Raw genomic sequence first — 15579 nt, 5'->3', positions numbered from 1 at the left:
TATGTCTAGTATAGCCTGTAAAAAAAGAAAAAAGAAAAGTAGGCTAATGAAAAGTATGTCAAAAAAAGTCAAAGTACTACTGAAAAGACCTAGCCAATCAAATCCCAGGATGCACTTGGTCAGAACCCACTCTCCTCCTTCCCTCCCCGGAGAAAAAAGGAAACCAAAATATCAGAAAAAAAAGTTTTATTCAAAGTGCCATCGGCGGCTTCGTCGCCCATGTCGGCCGCGTCAGCATCGTCCACGTCGGCCTTGTCACCCATGTCGGCCGCGTCAGCATCGTCCACGTCGGCCTTGTCGGCTTCGTCGCCCATGTCGGCCGCGTCAGCATCGTCCACGTCGGCCTTGTCGGCTTCGTCGCCCATGTCGGCCGCGTCAGCATCGTCCCCAGCGTCGGCCACGTCCCCAGCGTAGGCCTAGGCCCCAGCGTCGGCCACGTCCCCAGCGTCTCCAGCGTCGGCCTCGTCCCCAGCGTCGGCCACGTCCCCAGCGTCTCCAGCGTCGGCCTCGTCCCCAGCGTCTCCAGCGTCGGCCTCGTCCCCAGCGTCGGCCTAGGCCCCAGCGTCGGCCACGTCCCCAGCGTCCAGAGCGCCTCCGCCAGCGCCACCGGGGACTCAGTCGGTGTCGTGGATGTTAAGGCATCAGCTAAAAATAAATATGTTTTACTCCAACACAACACATATTTAATTCTTACAGTGGCCGATGATAAAATACAACTACAACTCAAATCTTATGGACAATGTAGCTTAAACATTTTGTTGGAATCCAAACACCAAAAGCCAGACAGCATTAATGAATAACCAAATTATGACACCAGGAACCTGATCCGTACAGAAACTTGCACTCATGTGAACAGAAATGTTAAGTGTAAGGGCCTTCTTTATGGAGAGGTCATTGGAAGACAAATCTATAGTAAAAAAGTAGTATTAATATTCTTACCTCTCATTTTCCTCTGCAGCAAGTCATTGCTTCCTTCAGTTGAGCCACCAACAGGTAAACAAGAACCTATGGACACAGAACTTGCTATTTATCACATTTGTTTGGCAGTTTGACGGCACATAAGACAAACCCGTCACTGCTAAATTGAATTTCAAGAATAAAGAAATTAACATAACTAACTTCTGCTTTTCTCAACTACCAATTTATTGAATACAAGCTTCAAACAAAACAAATATAAATACCTTTGGTAAGCCAGACAGTCAGCACACAAATAAACAAGGCCCAAAAAGCTCCCATCGCTTCAGTCACCAACAGAAAATGCTGCCTGTGCCACATGGCAGGTTAAATAACCCTATTGTGCAGGTGTCACAGCTGTTGCTGATCAGCTCTAATTGGATCTCTCTTCAGAGAGTCAGTGCTAGTTGAGATTCAGCCCTTTCCTGTTAATAATGTTATACAATCTATCAGATCATAAAACTCTGAGAATGTTTTATTTATGAATTTTATCATTGTTTTTTGATGTATGTTAGGAAGCAATCATCATTTTAAATACAATCTCACTTTAGGTCCAAACACTGACAATACTCCATAAATGGGGGAAATGGAAGATTTCAAAGATACCCCTCCTTTTCAGACAACTAGCAGCAATGAAGGTTGTATTTGGGAGGATAACTACAAAAAATTATAATTTTCAAAACTTTCAACTGCATTTCGTGGTTATCATCCAGCTGTACCGTTGTGGAGAATTTAAGAATTAAAAGCATTATTTAGTAGAATTTATAACACCCTTAGTGGTGAATAGAGGTGTCACAATAATAAAAGGTAAAATATGTTAGTCACAAAATATTTACCAAAGGATGAATTATATGTTTGTAATATGTTTACATGAAGGATGTTATAGGTTACAGTATATTGACACATTGAATGTATTGAAATCATGAAAGCATAATCACTGGAGGATTTAAACACTGAAGAATAGCCATCAGGGAAAGTTAGGGATTATTCAAGGCGAGGCTTTTCGGAGACAACTGATGAGAAGCAGACTGCTGTAAAACAACAGAGAGGACTCCTGGGTAGGACCATGCGGCCCCAGGTCAGAGGTGATGTCAGAGGTGATGTCACAAGGAGCCCAGCCACAGAGATGAGCAGCGGATCGATGAAGGAGGGGTCAGAGCGATTGGAAGCCAATCACTGACCCGAGAAGACGGCTTTTGTGTTTTACGACAGATTTCGGACACTTTCCGACCATCAAAGGACATAAAAGGACTGTTTGCGAGGGCGTGCGGGAGGCCATGGCACTTTGTTTTTCAGCACCCGACTAGGTCGGACCTGTGAGTGGAGTTGCACGTGGTCTCTGCTCTCGAGATGCATACTATCGATAGTGTATTTTAGATTGTAATTGTCATCATCAGTTTACAGTTGTTATCGTTTGATTAAATACTGTTTTGAATTTGGACCGGATCGAGTTACTTTTTGATGCGCCTGCGCACAAAGAAGTAGACACAGCAGCAGCCTTGCGATTCCTCCAGTAGCTTCAGCCTTAACACCGTAAAGAAACTTGGAGTAACTTTTGATCAGGATTTGTCTTTCAACTCTCAGAGAAAACAAATTTCTAGGACTGCCTTTTTTCACCTACGTAATATTTCTAAAATCAGGCACATCCTGTCTCAAAGCGATGCAGAGAAATGAGTTCATGCATTCGTTACCTCTAGACTAGATTACTGCAATTCCTTATTTTCAGGCTGCTCTAATAAATCTCTTAAATCACTCCAGCTGATTGAGAATGCTTTAGCTTGTGTACTAAGAAGAACTAAGAGAAGAGATCATATTACTCCTGTATTAGCTTCTCTGCACTGGCTCCCTGTAAAATCTAGAATAGAATTAAAAATCATTTTACTTACCTACAAAGCCCGAAATGGGCAGGCACCATCATATCTTAAAGAGCTTATAGTACAATATTATCCTGCTCCACTAATTCAGGGTTACCCCACAGAGGAAATGCTCCAGGAGTGTGATGAATAATGGTGGATGGATCAAACCATGTACTGTATAAAATATGGACGTAGTCTCCGTAACGTCACTCAGTTTTCTGAAGCATCGCTGTGAAGCTCAAAGTGGGAGGATCTGACTGTCGCCATCTTGGCAGTGACGATACAGCCTAACTCTTGGTTGATCTAAAAATGGGCAAAGAGGTGGATTGTTTTTTTAAATTTTGAATTCAGAATATTAACTACGCAATTACTGCAACTGTAGTAGAATGTCAGTTAGAGAGTGACGCTTAGGGTCGTGACCAAGCGTTGGTATATGATGAGTTGATACGTGTTGGATGTGCCAACAAAGTACAGCCTCACGGAGCTGTGAGCCTGGTTGTGAACTCTTAGTCTTGTTAGTGTGAGTTTTAAAGTCTTAAATGTGTTTTGGAAGTTGCCGCTCAGGGCAATCACAAATCCTGTTGAGTTCAAGCACCAATGAATTTCTGTGCAACTCATCAATGCAGCATCTGTCATAATAAATGTTAACTAATCATTCACTAGTCTCTCCTGATTGAAATGTTCTTCTGAGACCCATCACCAAGCTCTGCTTATTGCTTGAAGGTGACATGTAACACTTTTGACTCTCGTCCACAAAATGGACAAAAGCATTCATAGAAAAATGACAATGATTATTGGACGTTAGAGTTCCTGGTCTATTAGTTAAAGTATTGCTGACATTGGTCTTACTTTTGCCTTTGTATTGTGCTCACACTATGGCTTATTAATGTGCATGAGAATAATCGTTTTGTTTGCAACAAAGACAATTAGGGACCGGAGTGTAAGAGCCATTATAGATCGTTAAGTTTGTGTTTTATGTATATTTATAAAAGTGTGTGTTATGCCCTCTAGAATGTTTACCATAGAATAGAGTTAAGGTAATTGGTCATGTTGTAAAATGTGCTTCAAATGTGTGTTGTTGCCCTTTTAAGATAACAGCTCCTCTATTCTTTCCTGCTATTGGATACTTTTTGGTTGACTCCATTAAGTAGGTTTCAGTGCTAGATAGGCTTTGATGGAGCAACAATTGTTCCGACCGCAGATTATAGACTTTTTAGTTAGCCAGACGAAGGTTAATGTTTTGGTACTCCACTTATTGCATAAGGATTTTGTTCATTTTTGTTACATGGAATAAAACTACTTTTAACTACGAGCCTCATCATTGGACAGCTAACAAGAATAGTTTAGCCAGCAAAAGTACGCAAGTAGCACATGGTAGTCTACGCGAGTCAGAACCCTTTACATCCTGCAAGAAGTGGCGAAGAACGACGTAAGATACGCTCCCACTACACCTTGTGTAATACGTCCAAAAAAGTCATACAAATTCAGAGTATATGACAAAAAGTAATAGGAAGTAAAAAAAAACTCATAATAGCATAGTATAGAGAAAATAGTCTTGTAAAAGGCAATGCATTATATGTCTAGTATAGCCTGTAAAAAAAGAAAAAAGAAAAGTAGGCTAATGAAAAGTATGTCAAAAAAAGTCAAAGTACTACTGAAAAGACCTAGCCAATCAAATCCCAGGATGCACTTAGTAAGAACCCACTCTCCTCCTTCCCTCCCCGGAGAAAAAAGGAAACCAAAATATCAGAAAAAAAAGTTTTATTCAAAGTGCCATCGGCGGCTTCGTCGCCCATGGCAGCATCGTCCGCGTCGCCAGCGTCGGCCTTGTCGGCTTCGTCGCCCATGTCAGCATCGTCCACGTCGGCCTTGTCGGCTTCGTCGCCCATGTCGGCCGCGTCAGCATCGTCCACGTCGGCCTTGTCGGCTTCGTCGCCCATGTCGGCCGCGTCAGCATCGTCCACGTCGGCTTCGTCGCCCATGTCGGCCGCGTCAGCATCGTCCCCAGCGTCGGCCACGTCCCCAGCGTCTCCAGCGTCGGCCTCGTCCCCAGCGTCTCCAGCGTCGGCCTCGTCCCCAGCGTCTCCAGCGTCGGCCTCGTCCCCAGCGTCTCCAGCGTCGGCCTAGGCCCCAGCGTCGGCCACGTCCCCAGCGTCCAGAGTGCCTCCGCCAGCGCCACCGGGGACTCAGTCGGTGTCGTGGATGTTAAGGCATCAGCTAAAAATAAATATGTTTTACTCCAACACAACACATATTTAATTCTTACAGTGGCCGATGATAAAATACAACTACAACTCAAATCTTATGGACAATGTAGCTTAAACATTTTGTTGGAATCCAAACACCAAAAGCCAGACAGCATTAATGAATAACCTAATTATGACACCAGGAACCTGATCCGTACAGAAACTTGCACTCATGTGAACAGAAATGTTAAGTGTAAGGGCCTTCTTTATGGAGAGGTCATTGGAAGACAAATCTATAGTAAAAAAGTAGTATTAATATTCTTACCTCTCATTTTCCTCTGCAGCAAGTCATTGCTTCCTTCAGTTGAGCCACCAACAGGTAAACAAGAGCCTATGGACACAGAACTTGCTATTTATCACATTTGTTTGGCAGTTTGACGGCACATAAGACAAACCCGTCACTGCTAAATTGAATTTCAAGAATAAAGAAATTAACATAACTAACTTTTGCTTTTCTCAACTACCAATTTATTGAATACAAGCTTCAAACAAAACAAATATAAATACCTTTGGTAAGCCAGACAGTCAGCACACAAATAAACAAGGCCCAAAAAGCTCCCATCGCTTCAGTCACCAACAGAAAATGCTGCCTGTGCCACATGGCAGGTTAAATAACCCTATTGTGCAGGTGTCACAGCTGTTGCTGATCAGCTCTAATTGGATCTCTCTTCAGAGAGTCAGTGCTAGTTGAGATTCAGCCCTTTCCTGTGAATAATGTTATACAATCTATCAGATCATAAAACTCTGAGAATGTTTTATTTATGAATTTTATCATTGTTTTTTGATGTATGTTAGGAAGCAATCATCATTTTAAATACAATCTCACTTTAGGTCCAAACACTGACAATACTCCATAAATGGGGGAAATGGAAGATTTCAAAGATACCCCTCCTTTTCAGACAACTAGCAGCAATGAAGGTTGTATTTGGGAGGATAACTACAAAAAATTATAATTTTCAAAACTTTCAACTGCATTTCGTGGTTATCATCCAGCTGTACCGTTGTGGAGAATTTAAGAATTAAAAGCATTATTTAGTAGAATTTATAACACCCTTAGTGGTGAATAGAGGTGTCACAATAATAAAAGGTAAAATATGTTAGTCACAAAATATTTACCAAAGGATGAATTATATGTTTGTAATATGTTTACATGAAGGATGTTATAGGTTACAGTATATTGACACATTGAATGTATTGAAATCATGAAAGCATAATCACTGGAGGATTTAAACACTGAAGAATAGCCATCAGGGAAAGTTAGGGATTATTCAAGGCGAGGCTTTTCGGAGACAACTGATGAGAAGCAGACTGCTGTAAAACAACAGAGAGGACTCCTGGGTAGGACCATGCGGCCCCAGGTCAGAGGTGATGTCACAAGGAGCCCAGCCACAGAGATGAGCAGCGGATCGATGAAGGAGGGGTCAGAGCGATTGGAAGCCAATCACTGACCCCAGAAGACGGCTTTTGTGTTTTACGACAGATTTCGGACACTTTCCGACCATCAAAGGACATAAAAGGAATGTTTGCGAGGGCGTGCGGGAGGCCATGGCACTTTGTTTTTCAGCACCCGACTAGGTCGGACCTGTGAGTGGAGTTGCACGTGGTCTCTGCTCTCGAGATGCATACTATCGATAGTGTATTTTAGATTGTAATTGTCATCATCAGTTTACAGTTGTTATCGTTTAATTATATACTGTTTTGAATTTGGACCGGATCGAGTTACTTTTTGATGCGCCTGCGCAGAAAGAAGTAAACACAGCAGCGGCCTTGCGATTCCTCCAGTAGCTTCAGCCTTAACACCGTAAAGAAACTTGGAGTAACTTTTGATCAGGATTTGTCTTTCAACTCTCAGAGAAAACAAATTTCTAGGACTGCCTTTTTTCACCTACGTAATATTTCTAAAATCAGGCACATCCTGTCTCAAAGCGATGCAGAGAAATGAGTTCATGCATTCGTTACCTCTAGACTAGATTACTGCAATTCCTTATTTTCAGGCTGCTCTAATAAATCTCTTAAATCGCTCCAGCTGATTGAGAATGCTTTAGCTTGTGTACTAACAAGAACTAAGAGAAGAGATCATATTACTCCTGTATTAGCTTCTCTGCACTGGCTCCCTGTAAAATCTAGAATAGAATTTAAAATCATTTTACTTACCTACAAAGCCCGAAATGGGCAGGCACCATCATATCTTAAAGAGCTTATAGTACAATATTATCCTGCTCCACTAATTGAGGGTTACCCCCCAGAGGAAATGCTCCAGGAGTGTGATGAATAATGGTGGATGGATCAAACCATGTACTGTTGGATTGTTTTTTAAACTTTTGAATTCAGAATATTAACTACGCAATTACTGCAACTGTAGTAGAATGTCAGTTAGAGAGTGACGCTTAGGGTCGTGACCAAGCGTTGGTATATGATGAGTTGATACGTGTTGGATGTGCCAACAAAGTACAGCCTCACAGAGCTGTGAGCCTGGTTGTGAACTCTTAGTCTTGTTAGTGTGAGTTTTAAAGTCTTAAATGTGTTTTGGAAGTTGCCGCTCAGGGCAATCACAAATCCCGTTGAGTTCAAGCGCCAAGGAATTTCTGTGCAACTCATCAATGCAGCATCTCTCATAATAAATGTTAACTAATCATTCACTAGTCTCTCCTGATTGAAATGTTCTTCTGAGACCCATCACCAAGCTCTGCTTATTGCTTGAAGGTGACATGTAACACTTTTGACTCTCGTCCACAAAATGGACAAAAGCATTCATAGAAAAATGACAATAATTATTGAACGTTAGAGTTCCTGGTCTATTAGTTAAAGTATTGCTGACATTGGTCTTACTTTTGCCTTTGTATTGTGCTCACACTATGGCTTATTAATGTGCATGAGAATAATCGTTTTGTTTGCAACAAAGACAATTAGGGACCGGAGTGTAAGAGCCATTATAGATCGTTAAGTTTGTGTTTTATGTATATTTATAAAAGTGTGCGTTATGCCCTCTAGAATGTTTACCATAGAATAGAGTTAAGGTAATTGGTCATGTTGTAAAATGTGCTTCAAATGTGTGTTGTTGCCCTTTTAAGATAACACCTCCTCTATTCTTTCCTGCTATTGGATAATTTTTGGTTGACTCCTTTAAGTAGGTTTCAGTGCTAGATAGGCTTTGATGGAGCAACAATTGTTCTGACCGCAGATTATAGACTTTTTAGTTAGCCAGACGAAGGTTAATGTTCTGGTACTCAAGTTATTGCATAAGGATTTTGTTACATGGAATAAAACTACTTTTAACTACGAGCCTCATCATTGGACAGCTAACAAGAATAGTTTAGCGAGCAAAAGCACGCAAGTAGCACATGGTAGTCTACGCGAGTCAGAACCCTTTACATCCTGCAAGAAGTGGCGAAGAAGGACGTAAGATACGCTCCCACTACACCTTGGGTAATACGTCCAAAAAAGTCATACAAATTCAGAGTATATGACAAAAAGTAATAGGAAGTCAAAAAAACGCATAAAAGCATAGTATAGAGAAAATAGTCTTGTAAAAGGCAATGCATTATATGTCTAGTATAGCCTGTAAAAAAAGAAATGAAAAAAAAAGAATGTAGGCTAATGAAAAGTATGTCAAAAAAAAGTCAAAGTACTACTGAAAAGACCTAGCCAATCAAATCCCAGGATGCACTTGGTCAGAACCCACTCTCCTCCTTCCCTCCCCGGAGAAAAAAGGAAACCAAAATATCAGAAAAAAAGAGTTTTATTCAAAGTGCCATCGGCGGCTTCGTCGCCTATGGCAGCATCGGCCTTGTCGGCTTCGTCGCCCATGTCGGCCGCGTCAGCATCGTCCGCGTCGCCAGCGTCGGCCTTGTCCCCAGCGTCGGCCGTGTCGGCTTCGTCGCCCATGTCGGCCGCGTCAGCATCGTCCCCAGCGTCGGCCGTGTCGGCTTCGTCACCCATGTCGGCCGCGTCAGCATCGTCCGCGTCGCCAGCGTCGGCCTTGTCCCCAGCGTCGCCAGCGTCGGCCTTGTCGCCCATGTCGGCCGCGTCAGCATCGTCCCCAGCGTCGGCCGTGTCGGCTTCGTCACCCATGTCGGCCGCGTCAGCATCGTCCGCGTCGCCGGCGTCGGCCTTGTCGGCTTCGTCGCCGGCTTCGTCGCCCATGTCTGCATCGTCCACGTCGGCCTTGTCGCCCACAGCGTCGGCCGGACCGGCGTCCAGAGCGCCTCCACTAGCGCCACCGGGGCCTCCGTCGGTGTCGTGGATGTTAAGGCATCAGCTAAAAATAAATATGTTTTACTCCAACACAACACATATTGAACTCTTACAGTGGCCGATGATAAAATACAACTACAACTCAAATCTTTTGGACAATGTAGCTTAGACATTTTATTGGAATCCAAACACCAAAAGCCAGACAGCATTAATGAATAACCAAATTACGACACCAGGAACCTGATCCATACAGAAACTTGCACATGGACTCATATGAACAGAAATGTTAAGTGTAAGGGCCTTCTTTATGGAGAGGTCATTGGAAGACAAATCTATAGTAAAAAAGTAGTATTTTCCTCTGCAGCAAGTCATTGCTTAGTTGAGCCACCAACAGGTAAACAAGAGCCTATGGACACAGAACTTGCTATTTATCACATTTGTTTGGCAGTTTGACGGCACATAAGACAAACCCGTCACTGCTAAATGGAATTTCAAGAATAAAGAAATTAACATAACTAACTTCTGCTTTTTTCAACTACCAATTTATTGAATACAAGCTTCAAACAAAACAAATATAAATACCTTTGGTAAGCCAGACAGTCAGCACACAAATAAACAAGGCCCAAAAAGCTCCCATCGCTTCAGTCACCAACAGAAAATGCTGCCTGTGCCACATGGCAGGTTAAATAACCCTATTGTGCAGGTGTCACAGCTGTTGCTGATCAGCTCTAATTGGATCTCTCTTCAGAGAGTTAGTGCTAGTTGAGATTCAGCCCTTTCCTGTGAATAATGTTATACAATCTATCAGATCATAATACTCTGAGAATGTTGTATTTATGAATGTTATCACTGTTTTTTGATGTATGTTAAGAAGCAATCATCATTTTAAATACAATCTCACTTTAGGTCCAAACACTGACAATACTCCATAAATGGGGAAAATGGAAGATTTCAAAGATACCCCTCCTTTTCAGACAACTAGCAGCAATGAAGGTTGTATTTGGGAGGATAACTACAAAAGATGAACAGCTTCCAACCCAACACACACTCAAGATGTTTTACAAGAAGGAAAAGTGCGGCCAAAACAATTTATTCTGATTTACAGTACTTGCAGTCTTGCACTTTTACCCTACTACATGTATTCAACTTCAATGGTTACTATTTCCTTTTCTGTCACATTAAAAAAGACGCTCTCGCGCCATCAGCCACTGTCATTAGAATGTGTCCTCTGTGGACATCGGATATGTGTCTCTAATTCCATAGCAATCCACCTGATAGTTGTTGAGAGCCACAATGCTGCTAGCGTGGCTTAAGATATATGTGTTATCAAGAAGATGAAAAGAAGATTTGAAGCTGCAGGCCTTTGAGGTCAGTAAGCACAGTGACACCTGGTGATTTGAAACACATATAGCATCCATTCAAGACTGGAGTCAAACTACAACACTTAAATGTTGACAAAGTGGTAAACCTTTGACCTCTATAATTGTCAATGCAGACTGCACCAGAGTAACAATCTTAAATTTAGTTGTCCTCACAGTTTACCATACCATGGTATTGTGTTTTATCTTATACTCTAAGGACTGTATGATGAAAGCCACAAGTTATACTACTCATTCAGTCTGTACATTAGTACACAGTCATGTATGAGTCAGGCAATTCACGTCAACATGTTGACTATGATAATACTGTAGAATTATCCTGAGAAGAGAATGAACAAAAATTCTAAAACAAAAACTTGGTATGTTTTGGGTTTTATCGGCATATAGAAGAGCAGGCATGTTGGTCTAACTTTTCAGTATCAAGAAGGGTTACACTGTCCAAGCACAAGTTCACATACCTCTTCCAAGGATGCACAATCCTCTAAATCTATCATTTCAACAACAGGAGATGTTCAGAAATGTAAAACAAAGGTTAAAAATATTCTTGGAATACTTTTGCCAGAGAGATACATCTCACAACTTTTCAATTTGGGTTCTAGATCCTGGGCTTGTTTGTTTCTCACTTCAAAGGATTACACTTAAGAGGCAGTTTAAGAGTAAAAACGTTTGTTTGTTTGGTGTGAAGAATGCGGCACATTTATCAAGTGACGTCCTCCCTACTTACAGTGAAGTGTAGGAGTAACATTTAAGAGCAGTTCTTTGGTGATCACGTCGGCTCTGCAGAAACAGACAATTCGACCAGTGTCGGCCACATTGCTCATATCTTTATTAGGTGTACGAGTAAAAGCAAAAGTGAAGGAATTGTATCTTTCACTTTAAAGGGTAGTACTCCCAAAGACCTGTAAATACATGTAAATACATGTAAAATATGTGGAGTTCCCCTTTAAGTCCAAAATATCTGTTGTCAGTTTCCAACTAAAACACAGACATAACGTACAACAGGACTAAAAAATAACCTCCTTGGCAGGTTTTAACAGAATTCAATCTCAGCACAGTTGAAAAAAAAGTTTTTAAAAAATGCTTTATTGTTATTTAACATAAATAAGCCAACTGTGACATTTGCAAGGAAATGTGTTTTCTCCACTCTGTGAGTGCGTGTCTCCTTATCAATATATTCCATAGCTGTGCTTCTTTCCATCTCTGTATCTGTCCAGGTAGCGTAGGGGCTGTCGATGAGGGTATTTGACCTGTGGAGGGTGGTACACCGGAGGCCGGGTGAACTCAAACACTGGCTCCCTCATGTCTACAGGGAGAAGGTACAGCAGAGAGGCTTTATGGTTACCAGACAAGCGCACACACAACCTTGTCCTAAAATCTCAGAAAGAAAAAGGAAAATGTCAGAAGACCAAAGTTGTGCTTTGTCTGTGAGTGTTAGCGGGACTCACTGAGTGTGGTGTGAAAGGTGTCTGTGACAGATTCGTCCCACTGGCACTGGAAGAAGGACAAGCCTGCAGGTGTCATGTTGTCCTGGTGCTTTCTGTAGAAATCCACCGTCTTAAATGAGCGATCCACCAGAGAATGGCTACGGGCGAAGAGCCAACACATGCTTAGTGTCTAAGATGCTACACAAGAACATGCACTAACACGCCTTAATGTTATGCTTGAGAATACAGTTTGTGGTCTGATGTCATGGCTGCTGACAATAGGACACTCTTATGCTGAAACAGACGGATAAATTACATGAAAAAATTGCTTTTTCTGGAAAGTTTTAGATTTATCGCTTCATGCCTGTAAATCGGTCACTTCCCGTGGGGAATCATTGGTTTTGGCGATTGTGGCCAATAACATAAACGTGATTCACAACAGAAGATTCTATTTGAGCATCACAAGAACAAACCAGCAAAGTGTATTAATGCAAGACTTCACCCACAAAATAACCATTTGTGTATCAAACACTTGACCCGAAGAAACCTTTTGTTTTTCACGCAGTGAAAGTTCTTGATGAATTGAAGTAAATGAGAGCCGCGTATAACAACAGCAGAACTATATGTATATGTATGTAACTATATGTATGCATGGATAATTGACACTTGAATTATACAACACGGGTTGTGTGAGTTTGTAATGGAATGCTTTGATATAGTTTTGCTCCAGTTAAACACAGGCTCTTTCATTCTTCGTTCCCCGTGGAGTAATTGACACACAAAAGGTCATTTTGTGGGTGAAGTATTCCTTTAAAAAGGAAGATATCTGCATGACATAACAAATTTAAATCTCAATTTATAATCCTATGCAGCCATGAGTGTTCAAATATATGTGAAAGATGCGGTTATATTTCATATATTTTGTATTGCTCACCATGGCGACGGCCTGACCTCCTCCTGGAAGTCGATGGGTCCGTCCTGCTTGAAGAGGACATAAATGTAGCGGTGGAAGCCCGTTCCTCGTGCAGGGAACGGGGGCATGTAGTGACACAGCTCTTCCCCGGCCTGCACTGCCCCGCCCGGTATGTTCCCTCTACAGAAACACAGGTCGTTTAAGGCGGTAGTCGTTGAAAATTCTTTAAATTGCATTTACTCCTTCTAAAAAAAATTAAAATCAATGGATATGCAAATGTTGTCAACGTTTCACTGTTGGACACAAGAGGTCTCCTGCTTCACTGAAAAGTCCACTCTTAGCATCTGTGCACCGGAGGTTTGAAGTTTTAACCGCTTTCAGCTGCATACTGGACCAGGATTGGCTCCAAACTAGCTGTGATGTCACAAAAATCCTACTTTTACGTCCACATGTTAAACTGAGATGTAAGGTGAGCACAGCGAACTTCCCATCTTCAGCAGAGAAATGTGAAAACGCTCCTCTAGTTTACAACCCAGCACTTATTATGCACAGTGAAGCTCAAATATCCAGTATTTTGGGGACTTTTATTACAACTGAAATTCAGGATTGAGCATGAATTGAAAAAAAAGGTAAATTGATGGCAACTGTATGTAATCACATTTTTAAACCTGCCAGTAAAAGGAACTTATGCTGCACAAATTAAAGTTGACTTTGAGTACTCACACTAACCAGTGGACGTATTCTGCCTCGTTATCCAGAAGATGCTCATCTGAAAAAGATGATACATTTTTTCTTTTTTTAGGCGGCCCGTAAATGCTGAGAATGCCATGAATATGTAGATTCATCCCTGAAAGGCCTCCTGTAGCTGATGCTGACCTGGACAGGTGAGCAGAATGGTCCACAGGGAGCCCTCCTCCGCATCAAAGGCGATTTGAGGGACAGAAGCTGCCTAGACATACAGAATGCAGGGAGGGGTGACGTGTTGGAGGATGCAGACAGAAAGTTTAACTTCAAGGGACCTTGATCGTTACAATATCAATTGAAGGCTATATTAGGGCACTATAAAACCTCCAGTCCATTTACGTACTTCTGTTGGTGTCAGCCGATTCCCATAATGCACTTGACCACTGTTGTCCTGGCTATAGCAGATCCGGAGAGAGACTTGAGGTAGGAAATATGCCATGGGGAAGAGATCCCTGAAGACTCCGTAGTGGTCGGCCAGTCTCTTTATATGAAACGGACCGCTGCTCTTCTCCCACCTTTCCTGCACTCGATCCAGAGGGATCTTAACTGGTGGGGGAAAGATGGGGGAAATAAGTTAACCAATATATTCACGTATCAATTAGAAACGCTTTGGTATTATCGTGAAAGTGTGTCAGCTTACAAGTGCGCAGACGACAAGCCCTCTCCAGCTCAACGTTCTTCTTGTTCTCCTTCATCACCTGCTTCCTCTCCCTCGCTTCGTTGGTCCTGCCGGGTCGATAGTATGGAAGTCCAATGTCCACTTTCTCAGCACCTGCAAACATAGCAAAGCCCTCATTTGCATTGTTGATTTCACAGGTTTCCTCTGGGACAAAATACAATTCTGGACCAATCGTTTTGCCATTGACAAGTTCCCACCACTGGAGAATCACCGTCAACAGTAGGTCCCTCCTCCGTGTCTCACCGTGCTCGGGGTCAGTCTTTTCCACGTAGCTCCTGTAGGTCTTCCACCAGGCAGGCTGGTTCTTTGCCTCCTCAGCTTGTTTGAAGTAACGAGTGTAGCTGCGATACTTCTCTACTGACTCCAGGTTTTGAACCTCAATCTCGTCATTAGGCATTGGACCCAAAGGTGGTATCTGCCTGCAGAGGAATGCTGTTGTGTGGATACATCCCCACCAGTTAGTTAGTTACACAGCATTTCCTTCACCTTTCATGGTTCACACTAGCGGTTTATCACACACACAATAGGATGCTATGAGATAGGTAACCCTGTCAGTACTGACATTTACTATTCCTGAGCTGGGTTTTGTATCTTGTTCTTATGTTTCCCCTTTCCAAACAATACACCACGTTAAATGGTCTCATTTGTCTTTGTAAGTTAGTGAAATGTCTTTCTCCACAGAAGAAGAAGAGAGCGTGGTAACGGATGTAACCTGTCGTACACGCAATACTGAATGAAGCCCGGGCACGAATACCGGAATGTCAACACAATAGAATTGAGCAATGTCGTTACAATACCTGTTGAGACAAATGTCCTCGCATTATTGACCCCTAAATCTGTCCCAGTTCGCAGGGCAGCGACGCAAACTGTGCGCAGCGCCATCTTGGAGTGATTTTTTTTCTTTTTTTTCCAGAGGATACGGTGGCCGAGAGAAGCAAAAAGAGTCCGTGCAAAAGTAGCTTTATTTGTTTTCTGTAGTGTTGACAAACCGTAGTCTGCTAGCAGACACTAACGATAACATATTATGTTACATTTTTTTATTTTAGCACACATCTATCGTCTGGAATGAAAAACAGAGCGGTACAGTTTGGGATTTGTCATAATAATCAGTTACTTTTATACCAACAGGATTTGTCTGCAATGTTACAAAACAGCAAATGAATGGCAGCAGACATCGGTTATTGTAAAAA

General features: G+C 42.2%; 1 protein-coding gene across 1 annotated transcript; it reads right to left on the bottom strand.

Moving 5' to 3' along the window:
* Window positions 1-11481: 11481 nt before the first annotated feature.
* mrpl38 (mitochondrial ribosomal protein L38) lies at window positions 11482-15271 on the bottom strand (the record flags this gene model as incomplete). The annotated part of the gene is made up of 9 exons (XM_079182019.1): window positions 11482-11932; window positions 12075-12211; window positions 12988-13146; window positions 13690-13735; window positions 13843-13915; window positions 14054-14256; window positions 14351-14482; window positions 14633-14821; window positions 15187-15271. 9 exons carry the CDS (start codon window positions 15269-15271, stop codon window positions 11796-11798), a joined length of 1161 nt encoding a protein of 386 aa, XP_079038145.1. The 3' UTR covers window positions 11482-11795.
* Between the last annotated feature and the right edge of the window lie 308 nt (window positions 15272-15579).

Source organism: Pholis gunnellus (assembly GCF_910591455.1).
Source record: "Pholis gunnellus genome assembly, chromosome: 21".
Taxonomy (NCBI): Eukaryota; Metazoa; Chordata; class Actinopteri; order Perciformes; family Pholidae; genus Pholis; species Pholis gunnellus.
The sequence above is the reverse complement of the archived record's forward strand: the minus strand, read 5'-3'. Positions and strand labels throughout refer to the sequence as shown.